This window comes from Lutra lutra, chromosome 5 (genome assembly GCF_902655055.1).
Source record: "Lutra lutra chromosome 5, mLutLut1.2, whole genome shotgun sequence".
In the NCBI taxonomy this organism is placed as follows: Eukaryota; Metazoa; Chordata; class Mammalia; order Carnivora; family Mustelidae; genus Lutra; species Lutra lutra.
In genome coordinates, this window is record NC_062282.1 from 116,188,882 (window position 1) to 116,216,415 (window position 27,534).

The following is a 27,534-nucleotide window of genomic DNA, read 5'->3' on the forward strand; positions in this document are numbered from 1 at the left end:
ACAGGGCTGATACTGAGATAGGAACTTGGGGAGGATGGTAGCTTGAAAACAGTTAAGTGGTAGAATTATCATAGAGGTGACAAACATAGAAAATGAGAGAGTGCTCAATACTAGTTTGTTTGTTTTTACTTTGAAAACTAAAGTTGGTGGCCATTCTGATAAGTGTTATTTATATATCACCTTAAGCAGTATTCAGGAGCAGGTGCTGAGAGCAAAAGATTTGGGAATTGAGCAGGGATGTTGAGGAGGATGATGACATCTGGAACAATTACTTGGAAGCCAAGTAAAAACAGTGTCAAGAGGCACTGAGGGCACAGCTGTAGCTGGTCACTGGATCAGTAGTGGTACCAGTCCACATATGCATGTGGGATTCTCCCCCTCACTTCAGCCAGGATGTAAAGCACATTGTGGGCTGAACACAGTGAGTGTAGTAGAAGGCATGGACACAGGAGGTTACAGGGTCAGGGAGAGTGTAGTCATTTGCCAGTGAGAGGGCCAGGAATTTGGCCTGTTGTTGTCAGGGCTGGGTCAAGTCACTATGCACGTTAGATTGGTCTCAGTATGCCAAGATACTGGAGTCCAGGATGGCACTGATGGGCTAAATCCCAGGAGACTCCAGGGAGCGTGGGGAGAGGGTATGCAGCCATGTGGCTGAGGGTCACTGGTCTCACTTACATTGTACCTGGTCAGGGGGTGCTACAGTGGCAGCTTTGAGCTTAAGTCACCTGAGAAGATGTAGAACGCTGGATGGGGAGATTAAGAGAAGAGTTTTTGGTGAGCTGTTTTGAAGGGGCAGGTGTTTTAGGAGGAGTCTTAGACAACAAGGTCTAGAGCCTGGGTGAACGGCTGGATTAAAGATAGATATTTGAAGGCAGTGAATCAAATGTGGTAGTTAAAGTTATGGAAGATATTTTTAAAATATTTTATTTATTTATTTGTTAGAGCAAGAGAGAGCAGGAGAGAGTGAGTGGGGGAAGGAACTGAGGGAGAGGAGAGGGAAAGAGGAAGGAATCTCAAGTTGACTCCATGCTGAGCAGGAGACTGACCCGGTGCTCAGTCTCAGGACCCTGAAATCATGACTTGAGCCCAAATCAAGAGTTAGAAGCTCAACTGACTGAGCCACCCAGGGGCCCCATGGAAGATTATTATTATTATTATTATTTTTTTTTTTTTAGAGAGAGGATTTAACTAGAGGAAAAAGCCCTTCTCCTTTCCTTTTCTTCCTCAGATTTTCCATTTAAAATTCTCTGCTCCTTTTCCCAGGTTAGGGATTTTGACAAGATATCATTTAGATCCATGATTCGATTTTAATACTCTCTGTCTACTGTGACCCATATAAGTTTTAACATTTAATGTATAATTTTCATCCTAACATCCCAATAGTCTCCAAACTTTTCCAGGCAGGTTTCAGATCTGATTTATTTTTGTATGTCTTCATTGTTCATAAACATGATGGGTCCAAGACAAGGTTTATTAGGTCCCTTGGGGGACTGGTTAAAAAATAAGACTGGTAGAGCTCCTCGCCTCCTCTCCAGGCAAGGATTCTGATTTAGTCAGTCTGGGGTGTGATCTAGAAATCTGTATTTTTAAACACACTTCTAAGTGATTTCAACACACACTGAGGTTTGGAAGCGCTTTCAGTGAGTATAGGATCTATACCTACAGTGTTTAAAACACCATTGTAAAAGGGCGAAGATCCCAGCTCCAGGCTATTTCTCTTACCAATCACATGATTAGATTCGAAATGCTCTGACAGATTAGAAGGAGATGAGGTAAACTCTTATTGAAAACATGCTCTAGGTATCTAAGATGGTATTTCTTAAAGCAGAGGTTTCAGTTTAGTGGTGTGCCCTTTTCTCAATCTGTTCTACCAATGCTGATGTGACTAACACACAAAAAAGTACATTTTATAGCCACAGATTGTATCTGATATCCATGAAACAGCTTTCTAAAACCCATGTTTTAGATTACAAGGGGGAATCAGGCAAAAGGATGCAGAAAGTGCTGTGCAAGAAATCATGACAGTTAGCCACAAAGTCACTAAAAGCGCATCGTCCTTACTGCCTCTGGGCTGGTAATGTCATAGCTACGCATAAAGAACAGGGCCCCTGTGTAATGCATTTTAATAAATATAAGTGGATATGTGTATATAAATGCATGCCATTTTAGCAGAGCCTTTGCTTTTCTGTTACAGAAGCAAAACCATTTTTGACAGTTGCCCATATTTGTCCATACTGGCTCTTCACTGGTATCCTCAGCAAATCAATGGGCACAAGTTTGAAGGAAAAGAAGGTGATTATATTCAAGTTCCAGAGAGGTTATTGGAGGTTCCCGATGCAGAAATAATGGCTGGAAAAAGTACATGTGAATTAGTCCAGTTTACAGAGTATAGCAGCCAGCAGTGGTTTATAACTGGAAACAATCTTCATGCCCTGAAAAATAAGGTAATCTATCATTTAAAGAATTATGTGGTTGGAGTCAGATTTTTCCTTAGCAGACATACTCTTCAGAATGCATTCACTTGATCAAATTTGTGGTAAGGACTACACATGGTGAGCTAATTATGAAATATATCCCTTTACGAACTATTTGTAGAATGTGTAGTCTCAAATAGAGTTGGAAATATTTCCTTCATGTTTTATTGAGTAAAATATATACAGTGGGGAAAGTGAAAAATGTAGCCTTCCCTAATAGGATATCATATTATATTCTTCACTCATGATGAAGTTGGACAGTTAAAGTGAGCATTGTCAGCTGAAGGCTGCTCAGGAACTGAAAAGGAAGTAGAATGTTTGCAATGAAAAACCAATCAGATTCCCTGCATTCATAAGTCAGCTAATTATTTAAATAGTGGCTTTAACCAAGTGACTAGGGTAACTGGGAAAATGAATCAAAGTTCAGAATTCAGTCATGACGCTGATTTTAAAATTCATCCATTTCTCTGTTCTTTGTGGCGCTGCAGGTACTGTCTTTAAGTGTGAAAGGTCTGACTTCACAACCCCTGACAGACCACAATGAGGTTCTCTACAGGATTTATGCTGCCGAACCTAGGATTATCCCCCAGACATCTCTGTGTCTCCTTTGGAATCAGGCTGCTGCAAGGTACTGAATAATTCTTTAAAAATTCTTTAAATTCGTTCCTTCCCTGTCCTATTACAATGGAGCCCAATTTCTGTAGTGAACATAGAGGGTGACCTGAGGTGAGACTTTGGAGTAGAGAAACATCTCTGCCATAGAAACGACAAAGCAGTGAAGGAAATGGTCTAGTTTTGCCCAGGTAGCAAGTGCAGCCCAACAGCTAAATATGTGTTTAACACACTATATACTTCTTTATTATTACCACTTCCATAAGACCCAGTGTGACTTCTGCTCAATTCACATGACCTTTCTGTGGTTATTGGTTAATTTACTGGTCAGGAAAGGAAATTTTCTTTGCCCCTTCCATCGGGCTTATGGTTCTGGATCTGATGCTCTGTGTTTAGAGGGATTAGCAGGGATTTATAACTCTAGTCCACATATGGCTTGGGGTATATTTTGGAATTAAACCACACGCAGGAATGGGAAGAAGATAATAATTCTTCTGTAGAATCTCCTTGGACTAATCCGTCCTCAAGTTTCTGAGTCATTCCATTACCCAGAGCTTAGTCAATGCAGGAGGATCAGGCTTTGCTGACCCAGAGGGTTTAGGGTCCAAATCAGTCACATGGTTCTGTTCATTTCTGACTTTCAGCTGCACAGACTGAAATTCTAAATGCATTTAACAGCTTTGTTGGGTAACCAACTGTCCTCCAAGCAGCAGAATTCTGGTTAGTCTTTTTCTTTGTGAAAAAATAATTTTCAGTTAAAATTTCAAATGCCTGGTGACAGATCTTAAACTTAATATACAGGTACTGTGCCATCCTTAATACATAACTCATAATGAATGTTTCAAACCTGCATCTGCAGCTGGGATTAAGTTTTATGTCCTTAGAAAAGTAAAGGATCCAAGAGGCCCAAAGCAGTGGTCCCTGTGGAGCGCTCAGAGGCTTGGCATGGGACACTACATTTGCTGTAATCACGACAAAGGTTTTGTGTTAGTATCCCGATCTTATAGCAGAAACATTTGAAAGAACCCTGGAAAGATTTTAGGTAATGTAACTGGCTTCAAAGTAGGGGAAAAAAAAAAAAAAAAAAGATTAAGAAAGAAACATGGAAAATCTTTTAAGGAACTTACGTGGTTCAAAATACAAGGAATGGTGAAATGAGGAGGTGTGGAGAGTGTGCATGTCCATCTTCTGGGGTTTTCCAGTGCGAGGGAGGTGTGCCTTATGATGAAAGCCTGGGGTGTATTGCTTCAGATTAGGCAGGAGCATGGCTCTGTTGGGAGAACCAGCTTCTCTGGTGTCAGGAATGCATTTGCGGGTTTAGTGAGTGTTGAGGCTGCTTCTTAAGGCATCTTGCTGGACTTGTTGTATCATGTCTAAGGCAAGATGTTCCCTCCAGTGTTTTTTCTTGAAAATTGGTCTGCTTAATGCTTGAGTAAAGAACACTTAAGTTCACAAAGTTATTTTTACTTGAAAACCCATCTCGAATACCTTGGATGTTGATAAAAGAGCCATAGTGACCACTATGTTTTTGCCCTAGCTGGTTGTCTGACAGTCAGTTTTGCAAAGTGGTTGAGGACACTTCAGACTATGTGGAATGTGCCTGTTCATACATGTCCGTGTATGCAGTCTACGCCCAGACCGACAACTTGTCTTCATACAATGAAGCTTTTTTCTCTTCTGGATTTATATGTGTCTCAGGTTAGTTGTGGTATTTTCGATTCAATAATTCTGAATATTTTTAAGAATGAAAGTCTGTTTTCCCATGTTTGCAAGATGCAAACATACTATAATTCATCCGTACTAGGAGAAAATAAACTTTCCCATTGTCTTATTCATTACCTCATACAATGGATGTTTATAGAAGGCCAAATGTGTACTGATATAATGAATAATGAGGATATAATAAGGGATACAGGGTAATTCTATAATAAGGTATAATAAAGAACAAGATAGTTCCAACTCATAAGGAATATAATATGTAGTGTGAGACAGAAGCTAGATAACAGAGAAGGATGAGTTCTTAGTGTGATGACGTAGAGAGCAGATACTCCAATAGAATGTCAGGATTGTCTGAGATAATATATACAAAGCATTTTGTATTTTCATTTAAAAAACCAAACATACAACCTCGGAGTTCTAAATACCACTGTGTTCAAAAATAAATTGTCTTTCATCTCTACATGAAGGCCCTATTTCTGGCAAGAATAGGAGCCTCAATTGTATTAACTTATGAGAAATTATTTACCTACACCTTAATTTTTGAGAACTGTAGGACTGTTCTCATTTGCTGTATTGATTATGTAGGTAGGACTCTGAGAATTCCTTTAACTATATTTCTATTCCCTATGCTAACTCATTCCATGCTCTAAATCATCCTTTACAGCCTCCTGCTGCTTCTAGGAACAATGTCCTATACAGAGAACTGTATACAGGGTAACTCTGAAGCTAGATTGCCTGGATTCAACTCCTCGTTCTGCTGGTGGCTTGGGCAAATTACTTATTTTCTCTATACCTTAGTTTCTCCATCCATAATAAATGATTTTAAATTGTATTACTGTAACAGGGTGGTAAACATAGTAACTCAGACATTTCGATATCCAACTTTAATAATGTTTTGTCTGTAATGTAATTATCACTGCATTTGAGTCTTTTTTATTTGATGTGCAAACAATCCCTTTAATAATCTTTATTATGAAACTTTGTGGAGGTAGACACAAATAATTAATTATTATTCTTTATCCTGGTTATTTAAAATCTTTCCACTATAATTTCATTTTATAAGATTTTACATTTCCCTTAATTTATCTTAATTTTAAACCTAATAGATTCAATAGCAAAAGTTAATAATTTCTTCTTATTATTAACATCTTTTATAAGGATAACATTTCTTGCTTGATAGATTCTTCTAGATCCATGTAGTTCCCAAATGAGATGGAAACATCCTGTTTTATTTCAATGCTAATATATTTACAAAAGTTTCATAGATATAAAAGCCAAAAGATAAAATGCTGCAGTAAAATCTAGATGAGATTTTATATATTTCTGTCAAGACGTAAAACCAAGTACTACTACCATGACCCACAGAAATCCCTTGCTTGATCTAAATACTGAACATCAGAGTTTTAAAAACTGAAGAGAGAAGGTTATCTTGATTTTATAGAAAGCTAGCAGGACTATAATGTATTTCCTGGAAGAACTGTTAACTAATATATCTTTTTTTGCAAAATGAACACCTACGTATCAGTTTCTGCTTTTCTTCCATTAACTTAGAGTCATATTTGAAATTACTGGGTTTATTCCTCTCTGTCCATGACATATTGTAGTGATTATTGCATGTTCTGTAGATCAGTAGGAGATACAAAGACAGCCTGTGTTAGTGTCTCAGTGTCAGCTGCCATGGGAGGGTAACTGTCCAATCCTCTGATGGGCCCCAGGAACTAGAGATGAGAATTTTATGTATCTTACATACACATTTCATTCTATTCTCTTTCTTTCTTTCTTTCTTTCTTTCTTTCTTTCTTTCTTTCTTTCTTTCTTTCTTTCTTTCTTTGTCTTCCTTTCTTTCTCTCATGTGGGGCTTGAGCTCACGACCCTGAGACCAAGAGCTGCATGCTCCACTCACTGAGCCAGCCAGGTGCCCCTTCCACACACATTTTATAATTTATGTCAGACCACACCAAATATCCATTTTTATTTGGAAGCAGTCTGACCAGCTCTTTATGAAACGTGGTGACATATAATTAGATAGGAAGTAAACCTTTTTATTTAAGTCAGGATAGATCACAGTGTGTATCTGCTCCAGTTCTAGTTTACAGCTGGTTCCTACACTAGAGTAGAACAACTGAAATGATCAAAGTGTGTGAAATGGGTGTACAAGGGCAAGGAGCTTAGTAATTCTCAGCTTAGAAAGATGAAAGATGGGGATAGGGGTGCCTGGGTGGCTCAGTGGGTTAAAGCCTCTGCCTTCAGCTCAGGTCATGATCCCAGGGTCCTGGGATCGAGCCCCACATCGGGCTCTCTGCTCAGCGGGGAGCCTGCTTCCCTTCCTCTCTCTCTGCCTGCCTCTCTGTCTACTTGTGATCTCTGTCTGCCAAAAAAATAAAGAAAAAATCTTAAAAAAAAAAAAGAAAAAAGAAAGATGGGGATATATACCTGTGGCTTTTAAAACTGTAAACCAGTTTACCAAATACCAAGACATTAAGCAAAGGTTACCTTTTGAAGCTAAAAAGATATAAAAGGACAAGTGAACCAAAACCATGCACTTAGTGTAACACCATGAAACTCACTTTCAGAGGGGGCTTGGAAGAAATACAGCTTAAAAGACCTTAGATCATAATGCCATAATGCCATAATTTTATAGTGTAATTATTAAGGATCCTGAGTGTGGTTTGAGGTACACAGGAGTATCTGGAGGATAATGTCAAAGAAGCCTACCTTGCTTCCTGTAACTGTTGATGTACTAATACAAGCTATTGAGTCAGAATCATTGTGATTTTGACTTTTGACTTTCACAATTCCTGTGGCCTTGTGATCTGAACAAGACCATGTACCATTCCATAATCCATTTCAGTTTTAATATCAATATGCGAACTAGGTCTTATGTGATGCTCTTATGGCTGAGTCTTCTATGTGTGGAGGACTTTTAAGCAGAGATTAGAGATGGACCAGAGACCTTACATTTATATCATCTGTTCTTTTTTTGTTCTCTCATGGTAAAGAGATCATTAACACGTTAATCAAACTAAAGCCTTCCCTTTTAAATGGCTAATGGCTTTATTTACTTGACAGATTACTAAGTGTATACATGTCAATCCAATGTCAGTTTCACAGTTAAGTAACAGAAAAATAACCGTCCATAAATTGCTAATAATAAGACTTACAGGATAAATAAATAAAGATAATCTAAAGTCCTTTGAGCCATGCTTATTCTTTTGGCCAAGGTTTATTACATGACAAAACTATTTTAGTTATGTCTTTTATGTTTTACAAGCTGAGATTCTGATAGTTTTTCCAGAAAAAAAAATATTTTACCAGATGCCACATTCATTTCAAATTATTTTTTTAAAGTAAGAGATTCTTCCAAAATTTTGTGTTACATTCTTCCAAAAATATCGTTTATATTCACTGTAGTCATTGTCCTAAAATAGCCATTGTGATTATGGGAGAAGGTATATCAAAACAGCTTCATTCTATCAAATGGGAAAGTAGTTTATTAGCATGAAGAATAGAAAAAAAGTATTATAAGAATTTTTTTAAAAAACCATTTGAAGAGATAACTGTGGAAAGTAAGTCAGAGAGATTAGTTTTAATTCTGACATGGCATAAAAACATTGGGTTTCTCTGTACATGGGGTGTATTATTTAGGATGAAGTTGGCTGCAAGTAACAGAAGACAGCTCGCATTTCTTAAATAAACAAATTTAGTTCAAGGTTGATTAATTCAGTACCTCAGTGGTGTCCTCAGGAGCCCACCCCCTTCTCATTTTTCTGCCTTGCTTTCCTCAAAGATTTTGTTTTCTCAGTCTTGTCCCTACATGGTCTTGAACTGGCTGCAGCTCTCAGCATCACACAACAACATCTAGGCTTGCCAAAGGAAAGGCACTTATTTGGATCATGTTTTAAGAATGATGACAACTTTCCTGAAAACCACCCAGAATGTTATCCTGCACATCTCTTTGCTCAGAATTATGTCCTCTGAACTTTCATAAACCAGTCTGTGTCTGGGAGAGGATACAGCTAGAAATATAGACACAGCCATGGGTAGAGCAGCAAGTACTACCTTTTTGAACATTGTGTCCCCATTGCTCAACAGGTGTATGGTAGTTTCTCAATACCTACTTGTTAAATTAATAAATGAATATATGTTGTTGATCTGACATACTCCAATAAGATGTTCTTGTGACAATGTAAGTCAAAGTTGTACTTTGGGTGATCTCATTTTAGCATTTTTTAAAAAGATTTTATTTATTTATTTGACAGAAGAGAGAGAGATCACAAGTAGGCAGAGAGGCAGGCAAAGAGAAAGGGGGGAAGCAGGTTCCCTGCTGAGCAGAGACCCCGATGAGGGGCTTGATCCCAGGACCCTGAGATCATGACCTGAGCCAAAAGCAGAGGTTTAACCCATTGAGCCATCCAGGTGCCCCATCATTTTAGCATTTTTAATAAAAATTATTAAACATCTCACTTTATCATTTTTAATAAAAATTATCCTGAAATATGAAAAAAGTATGAAAAAGCATACTCTTTTTTTGGCCTTCACTCAGGACAGTTTAACGTAGCAATAGATCTTGCTGTGATTATAGAAATGCTCTGCCCTGTCCAGTATGGTACCCACCAGCCACATCTGGTTATTGAACCTTTGAAATATGACTGGAACAAGAGAGGACTGAATTTTTCATTCTATTTAATTTTAATTAATTAAAATGTAGATAGCCACGTGTGGTTCTCAGGGTTAACACTCTTGATTTTCTGGAGGCTAGCCCTCTGGCAACCTCATCCCTTGGGGAGAAATCCTTTCCCCCAGACCTTGTGTTCTGTAAGGAGATTCATATTGACGTTTGTTCAACAGAGAAAACTTTTCAGGCTTGACAATTTTGTTTTTCTGCCTTTAGTTTATTAGCAGTAACCAGGTGGCACCATGCTAAGAGGAAAGGTACAGAAATCTGGTAACCAATAGAGATGAACAACAAAAAAGTAAAACAAAGTAACAATTACAGTTAGCATTAGGTGGAAAAATAGAAAAAAAGGAAGCTGACAACATAATAACTGATTTAATAATGTGTAGTGAACATTTGGTTTTAGTGAGATTTATCTGCAGAGAAGACAGAGATAGATACATAGCTAGATACAAAAGTTTATGAACATTTTTCAAAGATTTCATGGCAAAAAGTCTTAATATTTGGCTGATGGAGGGATAAACCAGTAATTTGGAAAATGTATCCTATTCTTACGGTATGCTGATAGATAATTTTGCTGGGTATGCATATTCATATATAAGCATTACCTGTGTTTATACTCATACAAACATATAAATATTGTGTGGATAGATAAGGTCTTTGATCCAGTTTGATGATAGCAAAAGAATCTAGGAGTTCTTTAGAGTTTTTCTCCTCTAAATCAAAGATTATCAATGTTGTTTTGTTAAGGATAGTTTATCTTTCCCCTCACTTTCTAATGATATAGAAAAGTCATTGTGTTAATTAACTTATTAATTGTTCTTTTCCAACTGAGTCTGTAAACTACACTGTGCTAGGAACAAAAATAAAGGGGGACATCTGGGTGGCTCAGTTGGGTCAGGGTCTGACCCTTGATCTCAGCTCAGGCCTTGATCTCAGGGTCATGAGTTTGGGCTCCATGCCAGATGTGGAACCCACCAAAAGAGAAAAAAAAAAGGAAAGAAAAATTATTCAGTTAGCTGCTTGTTGTTTTTTTCTTTCTTTCTTTTTTAAGATTTTATTTATTTGAGAAAGAGAGCACAAGGGGGAATAGCAGAAGGAGAAGCAGGGACTGGATCCCAGGACCCTGGGATCATGACCTGAGCCAAAGGCAGATGCTTCATAGACTGAGCCACCCAGGCACCCAGCTGCTTTGTTGTTTCTACATAATTGTCAAGGAGTCAATTTTTTAAAAACTTGAGAGTACACCTTCAAGTAATACTTAGAATTGTTATACTTCATTTTTTAAAAAAGCATTCTATTTATAGCTACAACATTTGGTACCCTGTGACTTATATATTCATATTAAAGGAATTTAAACCAAAAAAATTCTTACAACTTAAAAAAAAAACTTGTAGATTAAATCACATGTGCTAAATATAGCTATTCGTTATCAGATAAGAAAAAAAAAGGGAAGTCCTTAGCATATAGTGCATTAGGAACTTGGAAACTGAAGTATTTATTTCTTAAATCTAAGGTATTCAGTATTTTCCCCAAGGCCAGCTAAGGCTAGGGGACAGCCTGCTTGAGTTTTTTTAGCACCTTCTCCCATAAATAAAAAATGTATCCAGATCACTATCATGCATTATAGTTAAAGGCTAATAGAATCTAGCCCATTTTCCCACCACTGGCTTTGAATCCAGGACCACCACCAGGTGTCATGCTAGCATTTTATTTTTTATTTATTTATTTTTAAAGATTTTATTTATTTATTTGTCAGAGAGAGAGAGAGAGAGAGAGCACAGGCAGACAGAGTGGCAGGCAGAGGCAGAGGGAGAAGCAGGCTCCCCATAGAACAAGGAGCCCGATGTGGGACTCGATCCCAGGATGCTCGGATCATGACCTGAGCTGAAGGCAGCTGCTTAACCAACTGAGCCACCCAGGCGTCCCTTAATTGAAGCTTATATACTTAATTAGGTATTATTGAGCTGGTCAAGTTTAACTACAAAATTTATTTCATGTATGTGAGTATAATGGAGAATTACCAAGTTAAGGGAAAAGGCTGTGAATAAGATCTTGTCGTGAACTAGAAAAAAAAAAAACAGTTGACTCATGTATATTTCTACTTTGTCCGGCACTAATCCCGTGGCCTCGCATCTACCACAATAGATGTACAGAAAAGCACATATTTATGATCATGTGGCCTATTTTGACAAAAATTTTGCAAGGCCTTGCTTTTGAAATCAGTATATTACACACCACACACACATCCGAAATTTTAAGTTTAAACTAGCTTTGATCATCACAGGAACATCAGAGTGTACCTTGGTGAGTTCAGAGCATCAGCTTCTGTTTATAGACTAGTCTAGTTTATAGACTACCTAGGTAAGGGTGCAAAGTCAGGCATGACTCTGCAGTTTCTGGACGTATTGTGTACCTGTGTGGGTGGATTTTTGGGGCAGCCCCAAGAGCTGCACACCTGTCCCAGATCAACCTAGAGCAGTCGTCCTGAAAATGGATTATTGTAGATTTCTTGGCCAAAAGCCTAGGCTCAAAGCCTTGACTAATGCAGACTCACTTCCTGTGTGGAACTTTGTCTAACTTATTAAAATCTAAACATACTGAAAGCCTTTCCCAAAAGGAGTTAAGACAGGCATTGCTGTAAGGAATATTAGTGATAGACCCCATGTGGGCACTTGGCAGATGCCCAGTCCACCTATGCCAACATGCAGTTAGGTCCATAGCTTCAGAGAAGATAATGAGAAAGCAAATGTGGAATAAATGCAGTGAGGTAATGCATACAACGTGCCTGGCAAAGCAGCATATACATACCAATTATTATGTTTTGATAATTCTTAGACAAAATAACGCTATTAATAACACTATTATTGAGAGGGATTAAAAGGCTTATGTGAGGGGCGCCTGGGTGGCTCAGTGGGTTAAACCTCTGCCTTCGGCTCAGGTCATGATTCCAGGGTCCTGGAGTGAGCCCCGCATTGGGCTCTCTACTCTGCGGGGAGCCTGCTTCCTCCCCCCTCTCTCTCTCTCTCTCTCTGCCTGCCTCTCTGCCTACTTGTGATCTCTGTCAAATTAAAAAAAAAAAATCTTAAAAAAAAAAAGAGGCTTATGTGAAAAAACAAATGGGTTACTATTCGCAGCACATTTAAATTTTAGAAAGGAAATGCTTCAAAAATATGTATATACTCGGGGCTGCTGGATGGCACCATTGGTTAAGTGGTGCACTCTTGCTTTTGGCTCAGGTCATCATCTCAAGTGGTGGAACTGATCCCCACGTCAGGCTCTGTCCTCAGTGCAGAGTCTGCTTGACATTCTTTCACCTTCTCACCCTCTCTCCGTCTCTCTCTCAAATAAATAGATAAATCTTAAATATATATATATATACACACACACTCTGTACTTAAAACATGGTATTAAAAGAAATTCATACAAATTGCAAGATAAAAGATTTGTTAATACTGAGTTTCTAATCATTGCCTTGACAAGTAGATTTCAAGAAGATAAGAATAGTTTTCTTTATTCCACTTAAAAATGTGGATGTTGGGGCGCCTGGGTGGCTCAGTTGGTTAAGCAGCTGCCTTCGGCTCAGGTCATGATCCCAGCGTCCTGGGATCGAGTCCCACATGGGGCTCCTTGCTCGTCAGGGAGCCTGCTTCTCCCTCTGCCTCTGCCTGCCATTCTGTCTGCCTGTGCTTGCTCTCTCTCCCTCTCTCTCTCTGACAAATAAATAAATAAAATCCTTTAAAAAAAAAAAATAAAAAAAAAATTTGGATGTTTAGTTTGAAAGTCATCTCAAGAGGAAAAAAACATTTTGTTCCCAGTTTTGGCCCCCAGTAGCATAGAGTAACTCTTAAAACTCCTAATTACCACTGTTGTAATTACATAACTATTCCTACTAGGTAAAAAGGGGGTAATTACTAAGCCTGAGTTTTAGTCGTACCATTCACAGGTTTATGCCTAAAAAATCTTCACCTCCCTAAATATCTCTATGTTGCCAAGCCACCTGTTCTTAATAAGTTAGGTTGAAATTTGATCCTTTTCTCAAACAGTATAACTTGTCTAATGGAAACATAGAAAACCGGAAGTTTAATGAAATTATTAATCTGCTTGATTTGGGCAGTCTTTTGAGTAAAGAAGTGAACATGTGGCTCTTTGAAAATTAAAGTTGTCCTTTGGCCTTAGTTGATCAGTGTGCAGATTTTATATGTCACATAAAATGGAGTAGATTAAAACTGCAGTATCATCATTGCCAGATAACCACACTATGCAGCAGAGGCAGGCAGTAGGCCTTCCGAAGACTTTTGCTGCGTGACTGTTTGTTCATGGATTGTAAAACTGCACGTGGACTTTTTTTTATTCCTACAGGGTTTTGCCTGGCTGTTCTTTCCCACATCTTCTGTGCCAGATTTTCCATGTTTGCAGCTAAACTTCTGACTCACATGATGGCAGCCAGCTTAGGTACACAGGTAGGAGAGCTCCGGAATGTCTACCTTTCATGAGATGTTCACGTTTCTCCTGTGACCCTTGAACTGAGTTGGATAAGTAAAATTTAATTTCAACTTAGTTGAAGTAAGCTTGTTTCGTTTTGTAGCAGAGGATGGAGAAGGAGCATGGTAAGAGGAAATGTGAGTTTCACAGCCTCAAAAGAGTTTCAGAGCCTCAAAAGTTTGTGAATGTTTTTCTCCAGAAAAGTACTGTACTATCATCCCCTACAAGAAAAGAGTTGCTTCTTATCACAAAGCATTATATTCTCAACTTATATATGCTAAATATATAACTAATGTGTATATGTATTAAAATTAGCATAGTATTTAATCTGTTGGAATAAAATATGCTCTGTTACAAATCCTTTCATATGGAGGGCATTAAGATGATACATATTTAAAATATCTGGATAATATTGAGTTGACCCTTAAACATGGGAGTTAGGGCACTGACTCCCCATACAGTCAAAAATCTGCATTTATCTTTTGACTCCCCCAAAACTTAACTACTGATAGTATACTGTTAAGCCTTACAGGTCATATAAACAGTTGATTAGCATATATTTTGTATATTATGTGTATTAAATGCCACATTCTTAGGTTAAAGCAAGCTAGAGAAAGCATTATTTTAGAAAATCATAAGGGAAAAAGACACTTACAGTACTCTACTTATTGAAAAAAATCCACATGTACGTGGACCTGCACAGTTCAAACCCATGTCTTTCAAGAGTCACCTGTATTTTGTTCTGTTTAATATTAAAGAACATGGTTCGGTAGAACATTCTTTTCTGAAAAACTATTCGAGTGTCAATTGCATAAGATAATAGCATGAGAAGCATGTGGTCATTCATTAGCACAAAATTTAAAGCCCAGTTTAAACACTAGAGGACAGATCAAAAGATGAAATTAGTTGCCTTTTCTCTCAATGAGGAACTCACAGCCTAGAACAGTAGACAATGTGTGTGTGTGTACTATGAACATAGACTATTTGCAAACTACTCTGCGAATGTAGATGATGGCTTAATTTATTTTTCTGTGAAAGTCCAGGAAGTCTTCATAAAGCTGGTGATGTCTGACCTGGGACTTGAATGAGAATTTCATGCAGTTTGTTGATAAGGGGAGAGGTGGGCATAGATGTTTATATAAGCAAAGGGGAAAACTATAATCACTTCTACTTGAAGGCTGTAATTACAGGTCCAAATAGTAATAATACATTATATAATATTATTATTGAGAGAACTTTGTATTTATTTTATAAAGTAAAATTTCCCCTTTTCTAGGTAATTGGGACCCTTCTAGAGTACAAAAAATACTATTTCTTGATTGGGTGCTACTGGTTATATGCGTATATTCAATTTTTGTAAATTTATTGTGCTATACACTTAGGATTTGCATACTGTCTTTCAGAGTGCTAAAAGTATTTCATTGAACTCTGAACAGAAGTTTTTTAAATAATACCAGTGGAGGAGCTAAAATATAAAATGAAAAATTCTCTGAGATACTGGACTCCTGCTGACTTTTTTTGGTCGCAGGAGTGAAAATGGCACTTGTAAATTCGTAACTTTAATTTAGGGGGAACAATTAAGAGCCAGACTCTAAGCGGAGGATTCCAGATTGAGTTTTTTTGAAGTACCTATGAGCTAGGGGAGGTAACAGCTGTTCCCAAAAGGGGGCTTGCATTGAATTTGACAAAGCTATTTATATTGCCTTGGTAACCTATCTTAGCTGTCTGATCTTGCCTTTGCTTCTTGTATGTAAAATCTTAGAAAACCCGCCTTCCATAATTAGAGTTTACTTGGCTGCATTCACCACCCACTCTGGTGATTTTTTGGCAGCAGAATTTGTACAAGTCTTAATTATAGCACTGTAGAATTACAGACAACTCTTCAGTGTCCTAGCAGACAAATTTGCTCATGTCTAGGGATGTAAAAGAAGGACCCAGGATTTATATGTTGGGACATTGCCTTCTGATTCACGTTGTACTTAACATTAATTTTAGAGAAGAAGGTTAGTGAAATCCATGTTTTTCGGTTTATTTTTAGAATAGATGAAGCCATGTGGCATGAAGTATTCTATAATGCGTGGCTTGTGACATGAAATCACTGAAAACATCGTTTCCATGATTTATTTTGGTAGGAAGAATTGGTATATCATTGATGGAAAAAGTACTGTTTCCTCAAAATGGTTTACCTATCTGCTTTGATTTTTTAAAATATCCTCTTAATGAAAGAGAATAGTTGTTTCCCTGAAAATCTCTTAGCAAAGGCTTTTTTAAATTCTCAGACTCTCCAAAAAAAGAAATGAAGCTGACTACAGGAACTTGGGCCTGCCCTTTCTGAATTTTTAAAATCGTGTTTATATCTCCAGTTACGGAATCTTGCCAGGGGGGTGTTCCAGTTCCAACCTCGGATCTCTCATTTAAAATCCTCCAACGTTATGTTGACGTCCTTAGAGTGTGAGTTTCCTTTTGAGAAGTCTTCAGAAATAGATATTTGGCTTATATCCTTCTTTGACTCCAAGAATGAAACTTCTCTAGCTGGCCTGGAGTGTTAGAGTTGCAAATTCTCACAGGTCAGCCAAAAGCTTTCAGTTTTAAATCTTTATTGCTTACCTTGACTAGGTTAAATGGCCTTTGTGGGAAAGGGAAGAATGGAAATGTGACAATCTCTGACTTATTTCAGAGCAATGGGTATCAATCAATGAGCAAGGTAGTCAGGAGTCAAGAAAATAAGCTTCTGGCTCTACTTCTATACTAGAAACATATGTAAAAATGTATACTTATACTATACATCCATAATTTATTATAAAATGTATTATATGTAGTCTATAGTCTATAAATGTGAGGAAGGTAAACAAGAATCCAAAGATTATTCCTGTTTTAACAGTCAAAAGATTCTGCTTTAATCTGTAGCTTATCTTTCTACCATCTTTGAGAATCATTGACTATAAATCACCAGCAGGTGGCAGTAGAAGATTTTTTTTTTTTTTTTCCTTTTCATGGTTTTTTAGTCTAGCAAAAATGGAGTTCAGTAGAAAACTTGAGAGATGTTTTTATAGCACTTCTTTGGGCTAGAGAGTATTCTTCTGCAACATAGTAAATATACATTTGTGGCTTCTTACCATTGTTTTTTTAATCCGTTTTGTTTGGAATTAAATAAATGTGTAGGGTACTTTAAGAAAGTTTGTACATCACTAGCTAAGAATGTATTTTCTGTCCTTTATCACTTATAGTTAAATTCAGGGGCATAAGATTGTTTCCATCATTGTATTTTTTGCTGTGAATAACTTTTAATAAGTGTGTTATTTATACTGAAATATGTGTTCATTGAAATGTCACAGGTAGAAGTTTTTGAGATAAGATCTGTATTTTCAGTGTTGCTTATTTTAAAAAGTATGTATTTTTCTTCAGTGCCAAGTTAATATTTCTCACTTACCTAGAAGAAAATTACTAACTGGCAAGAAATTGTGAGATCATTCACTTCAAGTATGATGTGAAAAGCAGCAAACAAATTTTCATGGTATTGGGTGATATTTCTCGGAAAAACATCTAATTATATCTTTGAAATTTTTATCTTAGAATCACATTGCCAACCCATGTGTGCCCTGATAAGGCTGGTAAACAACTAGGACAAAGGACAAGTTTGCAGTTCAGGGTTCTTGGTTCTAGGGGTTCTGTCAGGAAAAGCAATTCTCCAGATCTAAAAAAAGAACAGAAGTTTTCTCATAGAAAACATGATAAGATAGAACTGCATTTACTCTGATTGGTAAACTTAACAGAGGGAAATATTTGGGGCTTTTCCCTCTGTTTTTTTGTTTGTGTGTCTTAAGCACATATTTTGAAACTAAAGAATAAATTTGTCTGGAAAAATATATATGTAACAATGATTAAATTTGCCAGCCAGTCTATATATTATCTGAATTCAGATGACAGTTGAGAATGTCTGAGAATTTTAAATGCTTAAATTTAAGTTTATTGTGGCCATTGGATATGCAGGAGTATTAACTATATAGGCCTTCTCCTCAATAAAAGGCAAGGAGCGGGGACACCTGGGTGGCTCAGTGGGTTAAGCCTCTGCCTTCAGCTCAGGTCATGATCTCAGGGTCCTGGGATCGAGCCCCACATCAGGCTCTCTGCTCAGCAGTGAGCCTACTTCTCCCTCTCTCTGCCTGCCTCTCTGCCTACTTGTGATCTCTCTCTCTCTCTGTCAAATAAATGAATAAAATCTTAAAAAAAAAAAAAGGCAAGGAGGGAATTCCCTTAAAATTCAGAGGATCATTCTCTGGTAGCTAGCTGAGGTTGGGCTATCATTGTTTGCCCAGTATTCTCATTCTGCAACAATTGGGGTGTCATTTTGCCCTGTCATTTTGTTTCCCAGGTAGAATGCTGCTCAGATATTCCTGCCAGCAGGGTCTGCTTTAATCTGCAGCCTGTCTCATTTTAGCTTTGAATATCTAGTATCTTTGAGACTCTGAGAATCATTGACTACATGTGAATGAAGCCAGAAGCCATGTGTAACCTCTCAAATACAGGCTCCTTCTGGCTCCTGCAGGGCCCAGGTTCTCTCCCTCAGCTTGGCACTATTTTGTTGTGACCGCCAGCTCGGGAAAGCCATTGTGTGTGTAGAGTCTGACAACATGTATCTAACAGGTATATTTTTATCAATTGAAGCAGAATGCAACAGAAATTATAAAGTGTCGACTAATCAGAGCATTGGCTGTAAGTTTTGGTTCATCACTTGGTAACCAGGGTATCCTATGTTATTTCTGCTTTCATTACTAAAGGAAAGGATTTAAGAATTTACATGCAAGGATCAAAATTGGATCATGCTTTGACGATTGGGTACTTGAGAAACACAAAGGGTCATTATTCAGTAGAACATTTAGGATTATTTGTTAGTGCATACATAAGTAGGTTAGAAAAGTGTTTCTTATACTTTGTGTCGGCATCTTAGTAAAATTCAGATACTGAACCAGTAAGTCTAGGACGGGTTTCTGGACGGGGCTTGTTAGGAAGTTAGGTTAACCATGTTACGACCCAAGGAAATCTGGTTGTTGTTGTTGCCAATCCTGCTTTTGCTGTTATTATTGCTAAAGCCACACCGTCAACCTATTTCCTTTACTATGAGAAATTATTTAAGAAATGCTACTAATTAAATTTTTACTTTCTTTTGAAGTGTCACTGCCTTTGAAACTACTTACGAACATTTGTCTTTCTTTCTTGAAGGAAAGACTTCTGCTGCTGTTTTTTTTTTCGTTTCGTCCTCTCCCTCCTGCCCCCCAACCCTGGGTTACTAAGAAAAGGAAAGGTACTTAGATAAGCAAACCAATGTACAACTCAGAGTACAGACTAGGCTTTTATTTTGGTCTTTCTCATAGCATTTCATACTTGGCAGAGCTTCTCAGTGTTGTTTTTGGACATAAAATAAACCACTAGAAAGAAAGTGTAGACAGCCCCTCCCCAAGTCCTTCTTTCCTCTAAAGAGCTCAAAAGTGCCCCCACTTAAATGGTATTAAGTATGTAAGGCTTCTATTTTTATTTTTCGCACAAAAAATTCTGTATTTGATTGTGTCTTTTCTTCATGTAGAGATTAATTTGGTGAACATGGATGAGGAGCATTCTGCATACAGATATGAATATACACTTGAGTTGATTAATCTGTTTGAGTCTTAATGGCCCAAATAATATCACATTCATGACTGGTGCCCATTCATGTGTTGAAATTAAAAAAAAAAAAAATCTAAGCAAACCCTGCTTATCCCAGGTGAGGATCATCACTCATCCATAAACTCAGCCACTCTGAACTCATCTACCATAATGCACAGTTTTGAGATTGTGCAATGGGAAATTCCAGGCAAGCTATGCACACAGGAACTATGTAAATAACAGTCTAAAACAGTAACCTCATTGTAAGAACCTAGTATGAACGCAAATCTCATCTTCTCTAGTATACTGTATAGTACTCCATAAGCTGTGGACTGGGTTGGGGGTGAGGGTTCAGCTGGAAGGTTTTCATGAGCAAGTGGAATTGACCTTGTTGTTGAAGAAAGTGTAAGATGTGAGTACTAAGAATGAGGCACATTCTGGGAAGGGAAAACAGCAAGGATCAAGGCATGGAGGTTATAATGGACCTGGGGAATTCCACTTCTGTGAGGCGTGCGCCTGTGGATGAAGAAATAGATTCTTCAACCACAGGGGAGGCAGTTTCATATTGCCTGAGGAACATGGGGAGGGAGCAACGGAGTCAGTCCAAAAAGGTGCGGTATGAAAGGGGTGTTTTTAAGAATTAATCTGGCAATTAGGGATCAAATGAAAAATGGATTAAAGTAGATGAGAGGCTGGAATTTAGGGAGATGAGTTTAAAGAAGCTGGACAGGGCAGTTTTACCCTTGTCTGGTTAGGATGAGTTGTGAGCTTGGACAATGGTAGAGGTAATAAGAGTCCAAAGGAAGAAATAAGAACTGATTAAAAAAAAAAAAAACTGCCTGTTTTGCTCTATGAAAGCTTTGGAATTTCACTTCTCTCTAAACCAATAAAAAGACCACATTGCACATTTTACATTACTTAATAAATGCTAATATAATACTAAGTATTGTATGAGGTCAGAATTATGATATAGGTACTGATATCACCCCTGTTTTATGGATGGGGCAGTCAGGGTATGAAGAATATAAGTTCCTTTCCTGAGGTCACACAGTTGTAAGGGACAGAACCAGTCATTGAACACAAGAAACCAGGCTCCAGTCCTTGCCTTTAACCATTATGCATACTGCCACATAAATCAGGAATTAATGAAGTTTACTCTATCACCAAAGAAGGTAGATGATTTTAAGGTGCCTGGGAAACTGGTGGTTTCATTTGACTCAAATAGAAAAGGCAGAAAGGTTTAATAGATGGGATGTGTGCAGTTTGTAGCCTTAGGGGTTTGAAGTTTCCGTAACACATGTAAGCTAGTGGTTTCGATGTTACCTACATAAGCATGGAGGTCTTGACACCATGAAGTAGGTTCTTTGAGACAGGTTGTGTACAGAACTTGTGATTATAGAATACACATAGTTAATGTCATTTGTGGCACTTCACTTAGTGATTTACATGTATTGCCTTATTGTGGTAACAACCAGATGAGCCAGGACCTGCCATCATTCCTATTTTACAAATGGAAAAATGGGACTAAGTTCCATTACCTGTCTTAACCTTCACTGGTAGAATGTGGCAGCTGGAAGAAAGATTCAAACTTGAGGCAGTCTGGCTTCAAACCCATGTGTTTAAAACACTGCCATGTAGAATGAGAAGGATCATTAGATGCAGATAATTAAAGCACAGTTAAAGTTCCTGAAGCCAAGGAAGGGGAAAAGGTTTCAAATGGAAGGATTGAGCGTCAGTGGGAGATTAGTCCTCAAATTTGGCAAGAACAAGGTCACCGGAAGCTTTGAAGAGAGATGATGAAAATGAGACATAAAAGGTTAGAGGATAAAGGGGTAGGGAAGATGTGGGAAAGGCTAAATCAGACTGCACCTGAGAAAAGTTTGGCAGTTGAAGGAAGGGGACAGTCAGCTCGGGAAGGGGAGCAACTCAGGTGCCCCTGGTCATAAAAAGCTCACTGAAAGGAAGGTGGACCCTGGGGCTACCAGCTACCAGCAGCCAAAAGGGGGAGATTTCCCCCTTCTCCCCCACGCTCCTCGTTGGTATTTTCCTCTTTTCTTTTTCCTTAATATTTTATTTATTTATTTATCAGAGAGACAGCGAGCACACACAAGTAGGGGGCACAGCAGGCAGAGAGCAGGCAGAGGGAGAAGCAGACTCCTGGCTGAGTGAGGAGCCCGATGTGGGACTCAATTCCAGGACCCTGGGATCATGACCTGAGCTGAAGGCAGCTGCTTAACTGACTGAGCCACCCAGGCATCCTGGTATTTTCCTCTTTTGAAATAGAACCTTTTATAGAAAACTGATGAAAGGGTAATAAGATTTAGTGCATTTCTCTTTGGTCCCTGTTTTTATTTATACCTTTTGATTGCATGGAAATGAGTGACACTCTGCTAGTGTGCCTAGCCTAATCATGTTACATCTAGAAGATTAGAGCTATAGTTTGAGCTCCCCCTCCCCCATTTCTTGAATCCAAATTTCTTTGATGCCTTTATATGTGACTCTGCAATCAGTTATGAAGAAAATTTGTAACTACTGATTAGTTGTTTTTACAACCAAAAATATTAATATTAGTTATTTGCAAGTATGTGCTTTGATGGGATTAAAGTGATGTTGGTATTCAGATAGACTAAAATTTGAATTTTAGGGGTACCTGGGTGGCTCAGTAGGTTAAAACCTCTGCCTTTGGCCCAAGTCATGATCCCAGGGTCCTGGGATCGAGCCCCGCATTGGGCTCCCTGCTCAGTAGGGAGCCTGCTTCCCTTCCTCTCTCTCTGCCTGCCTCTCTGCCTACTTGTGATCTCTGTCAAATAAATAAATTTTTTAAAAATCTTAAAATTTGAATTTTAATCCAATTTCAGAAGAAATAATGTATTTTATTTTTGCTTTCTTCAGTACACATTTTCTTTATATATATTCTTAAATATTTTCATAAAGAAATCCACCTTTTTTCCAGCATGCTTCCAAAATTCAGCTCAACCATAAACTGTTCTCCCTAAATTGACAATAAGTGGACGCTGAAGATACAAAAATAGTATCGTGGTCACACTACTGGGAAATTCAAACTTTCCCAAGTGCTGAACTAGCAAAGCAACAGAAAGAGTGAGTAATATTCTGAATGAGGCTACAGTGACATTATCATGTTTGCAACATGGCTTTTGTTACTAGGAAAATTTATGAGACTAATCCAGACTTTACCAGAAAATACCAGTTTGGAATCTTCTATTACAGCCTAAGAAGCATAAACTGTCCTTGACTTTTAAAAGACTACTTTTGATGTCCCTAACTAAGGAAAATCAGCATCTGAGAAAAATTGTTTTTATGAATATTTTAAGTAACAAATATGGAGTGTAGGGGAAAGAGACCCAATTTGGGAATTAAAAGGACAAATGGAGTACTATCCCTGAGCCATATCAGAAAAGTCTTTGGAAGAATAAGAATACCTGCCTTGCAGAGTTGTTAAAAGGATAATAGATGGTGTTCAAAAAACTTGAAACACAAGACTTGGAGAACAAGGGAGCAAAGGAGGAAAGCGAGGTTGATTCCTGCTGCCACAGAGCAGTGAAGAGGCCCTTTGGGTTCTGCTGAGATGAACACTTCCTAATGCCTTCTGGAGTACTTAGCCTGGTTTCGTGTTCTTGAGGTTTTCTTAAATCAACTGTGAGGAAGGGGAAAGTCTGTTCAGCCCCACCCTTTTAAAACAGCTCGATCTTGCCGGTTGCCTCCCTTCTCATTGTACTGTCCCAGAAAGGCTTTTTAAAGATTTACTTATTTATTTTAGAGAGACAGAAGGAGAGCAAGCACAGGGGTGTGGGGGGGGGCATGTGAGGGGGGCAAATGAAGAGGGAAAGCGAGAATCTGGAGCAGACTCCCCACCGAGCATAGAGCCTGACCTGGGGCTCCATGCAGGGCTCAATCCCATGACCCTGAGATCATGACCTGAGCTGAAATCGAGAGTCGAAAGTTTAACCAACAGAGCCAACCAGGCACCCTTGCTTTGTTTATATTTTTAAGATGAGACTTTCCCCCACTAATCTTGAGTATTTTCTAAGTGCTTGGGTTTTTATTGCTTGTATTGAGTTGTTGAAACCTTAAGAACTGTATAGATAGATAGATAGAGATGTCATATAATGTATGCTTTTTCATATATATATTTGAATAGGCATATACATGTCTTTTTAAAAATATATATGCCTTTATATATGAAAAACATAAAATACATATATATTATTTACAGTGAGTGTGTCATGTTAGCTTGTGCCTGTGTGTGTGTATACATTTGGAAATTGAAACAGACTTCTATTTCAAAAACACGGGAGTACTACGTGATGAAACACTTGGTACTGCTACGTACTTCCTGCTATGAACACTGATATGCATAAATTCCCTGTAACTCTTACAACACTGTGAGGTGGTCAGTATTGTTTTTATTACCTCTGCATTGCACTGGAGAAATGGGAGACCCAAAAAAATTACGTTATTTGCCCTCCTACGCCATCCCACCTCAGCTGGATCTGGCGGCTCCAAGCCTTGCTCTCCCTTCCCACCTCTCTTCCAAGTATACTGGAGAACTCCGCTGTGGTGCCTTTTCCTCCCCTTCCATGGAATGGAAGAGCGTGGTCTCTTGGAGACATTTTTAAAAACAGCTCTGTTGAGATACAATTCATAGACTATAGAGTTCACCCATTTAAAGTGTATAACTCGTTGACTTTCAGTATATATGCAGGGTTATGCACCCATTACTGCCATAAATTTTATTTATTTTTTCTCGCTTTATTGAGGTATAACTAATATTTATTACTATACTCATCATGTTAGTTGGTTTCTCTTAAGTCTCATTTTTAGTTCTCTGACATCTTGCTTCCTTCTGTAAATCTTTTCAATGATGGGCCCTTACAAAATTGGTTCTTAAATTTACAAATACATCAGTAAGTCCTAGGAAGTCACGTCTTGGAGCTTTAGCTGCTTGCTCTACCGAAAAAGAGTGTCTTACATGTGGTTGCCTATATGCCTAGTTAAGCTTTAAGGTCCTGAGCAAAGACTATTCCTTTTTTTAATATCATATGCTATACCAAATGATAAACAAGAGGGCCAAAATAACAACAGTTGTAAAAGTAAAACATCCTTTCCTACAGGCTTGTTAGTTGTGTGGAGTCTAGAATCACCTTTCTAGCAAACCCCCATTTGGATCCAATCTCCCAAGTACATAAACTCTATGTTCTGCCAGGGATGGGAGGAACTTGGTTTCAGGCACTATGTTTTGGTTGTAAGGTTGAATGTTATTGCCAAATTGAAACATTTACATGTTACATACCAACAGCCAAGTGCATTTCATGGCCAAATTTCATCTACAGAAGATGGCATGTGTAAGTGATCTTATGGGGCTAGGTGTGGAAATGGAGAAATTCCATAGCAACCCCAGAGCTCCCCTCTGAGCCCCACTCCAGTTGGTTTTATGCCCTCGCCCCTGTAGGAATACAGAAATCAAAGTTAAATGAAAGTGTGAAACTCTGAGTTCATATTCTCCATTATATTAAAAAAAATTTTCAGTATGGATTTCACTTTTAAAAAATATGCACGGAGTTAACTATATTTGGGAATTAAGTGTATTTTATCTCGATGCTTCCGGAGTTTATCCCAATCATTTTTATGTTGCTGTAAACCTTCTCTCTTCTACAGTTGCCTTGAAACTGTTCCCCACGGTTTTACTTTGGCCCTCGTGTTTACAATCTGTTCTTTCCTCGGGAGGCAGAGTAGTCCTTTCAAAGACTTAATCCACCCAAGTCATTCTCCCACCTAAAATCCCTCAGTGACTTCCTATAAAAAGAGGAACTTTTGACCTTTGTCCAGCAGACACTTGAGGATCCTTCCTAACTACTCTGATCTCACCTCCTACAGTCTCCACCCACTGACCCAGCACCAGCCACAGTGGACAAATTTCAGTTCCTTAAACATGCCACCTCCTTCTTGTCCTGGGTTCTGGATTCCAGTTAATCCCTAAGCCTGGACAGTTCTGCACCATTGTTTACTTAATCATAAATTTATTCATCTGTCCATCTGTCACACTCAGCTCATACTTTTATCACCTTAGAATAGCTTCCCTGAGCAACCCCCTGCCCCACAATACCACATCACTGTTTATTTTATATCATAAATCAGTATCTGGGTTCTCTTGTTTATTTATTATCTTCGGTCCCCTTCCTCACTTCCTACTTCTCACCTCTTAGAATAGAAATTCCATTGGGGGGCGCCTGGGTGGCTCAGTGGTTAAAAACTCTGCCTTCGGCTCAGGTCATGATCTCAGGGTCTTAGGATAGAGTCCTGCATCGGGCTCTCTGCTCAGCAGGGAGCCTGCTTCCCCCCTCCACCCCCGCCTGCCTCTCTGCCTACTTAAAATCTCTGCCTGTCAAATAAATAAATAAAATATCTAAAAAAAAAAAAAAAGAAATTCCATTGGGTCAGGAATTGCCTGTCTTGTTCATTGCAGTGTTTTTAGCACCCAAAAAAAGTTTCTTGGCGCATACTAGATTTTCAATAAGAACTGGTTAAAATAATGAGAAAAACAATCAGGTGCAAGGAAATTGCAGGCTTGCTCCTTTAAAAAAAAAATTCTCCAGCCATTTAAAACTAAGTTATCACCATTTTCTAATGAAAATGAGCTCAATTCCTTAAAGAAAAATCAGAATTTTAAAAGATTATTCATATCACTAAAGAATTGTAATGTTATGGGGTCTCCAACACAGCTTACAGACAAAGTGCATTATAACTCTTGCTTTATAATTTAAGGGTACTCAATTCAGAATTAGTTTTTCCAGAAAAATAGTTGTAATGAGAAGTTAAGAACCCAAGCCAGCCGCCCAACCCTATTCAACTCTTAATCTGGTTATGATGGATCCTAATTGTACTTAGTAATTTTTCTTCATGTTAAAACACATTCTGATGTCTGATTAGGAACTTCAAGAAAACCCTGGCTCCTCTGATAGCCTGTTCTTTCTTCAGAAGCCTGAAACAGCTGACCACAGAAGCCCAGCATTGGGAGGGGAGTGAGGGCAGGTGATGGGGAGTTAGAAGTGAGAGGCAGACTTCTGGAAACTTGCTTCCTGAGTTCAGGGAGATGTTCCAGCAAGTGACTTGGATGGCAGATGTGAAGGTTTTTGAAACTTGTGGACAGAAGTATGAAGACAGGGATTTGGTTCTTAAAGCAGCTTTTTAAACTTCTTATTGAGAAACAGAGTTAAAAATGAGAGAACAGGGGCACCTGGGTGGCTCAGTGGGTTAAAGCCTCTGCCTTCAGCTCAGGTCATCATCTCAGGTCCTGGGATCGAGTCCTACATCGGGTTCCCTGCTGAGCGGGGAGCCTGCTTCCTCCTCTCTCTTTGCCTGCCTCTCTGCCTACTTGTGATCTCTGTCTGTCAAATAAATAAATAAAATCTTTTTTAAAAAAATGAGAGAACACCATTAGAGAATACAGAAGAGTTTTCTTAAATAAGATCTCTCTGTATTCCATAATAATAATATTTTATGTTAGGTTGAGTGAGCACTGGGTGTTATACAATGAATGAATCGTTGAATACTACACCAAAAACTTATGATGTACTATATGCTGGCTAACTGAACATAATAAAAGACTCAGTGTAGATACTCAGGATAGATAATAACTAACTGTAATAGCTAATTTTAATAAATAATTAACTCATAAATGTCTATAGTGCCAAGGTAGATAATGTGGGCTATTAAAATGAGGATCTAAGTAACAAGGTTGTCATATTGATAGTATGTTGGAATTAGGGCTGAGATGAAATATTCTGACATATTATAATATGTCTAGACATAATGAACAATCCTGCCATGTTTAGGTGATGTTTACAATTATGATGAATCTACTGATCATTTCTGAGTTTATTCTACTGGGTATCACACTCTCAAAGCCTT

The 27,534-nt window shown here is 38.2% G+C and overlaps 1 protein-coding gene across 1 annotated transcript in view; it reads left to right on the forward strand.

Moving 5' to 3' along the window:
- ADGRV1 (adhesion G protein-coupled receptor V1) overlaps window positions 1-27,534 on the forward strand; it is a 548,798-nt gene that overhangs the window by 246,078 nt on the left and 275,186 nt on the right. Inside the window, exons 81-84 of the mRNA XM_047730885.1 lie at window positions 2,195-2,444; window positions 2,963-3,102; window positions 4,624-4,784; window positions 13,843-13,943. Of these exons, the coding sequence (XP_047586841.1) occupies window positions 2,195-2,444; window positions 2,963-3,102; window positions 4,624-4,784; window positions 13,843-13,943 (652 nt within the window). The remainder of the gene's footprint in view (window positions 1-2,194; window positions 2,445-2,962; window positions 3,103-4,623; window positions 4,785-13,842; window positions 13,944-27,534) is intronic.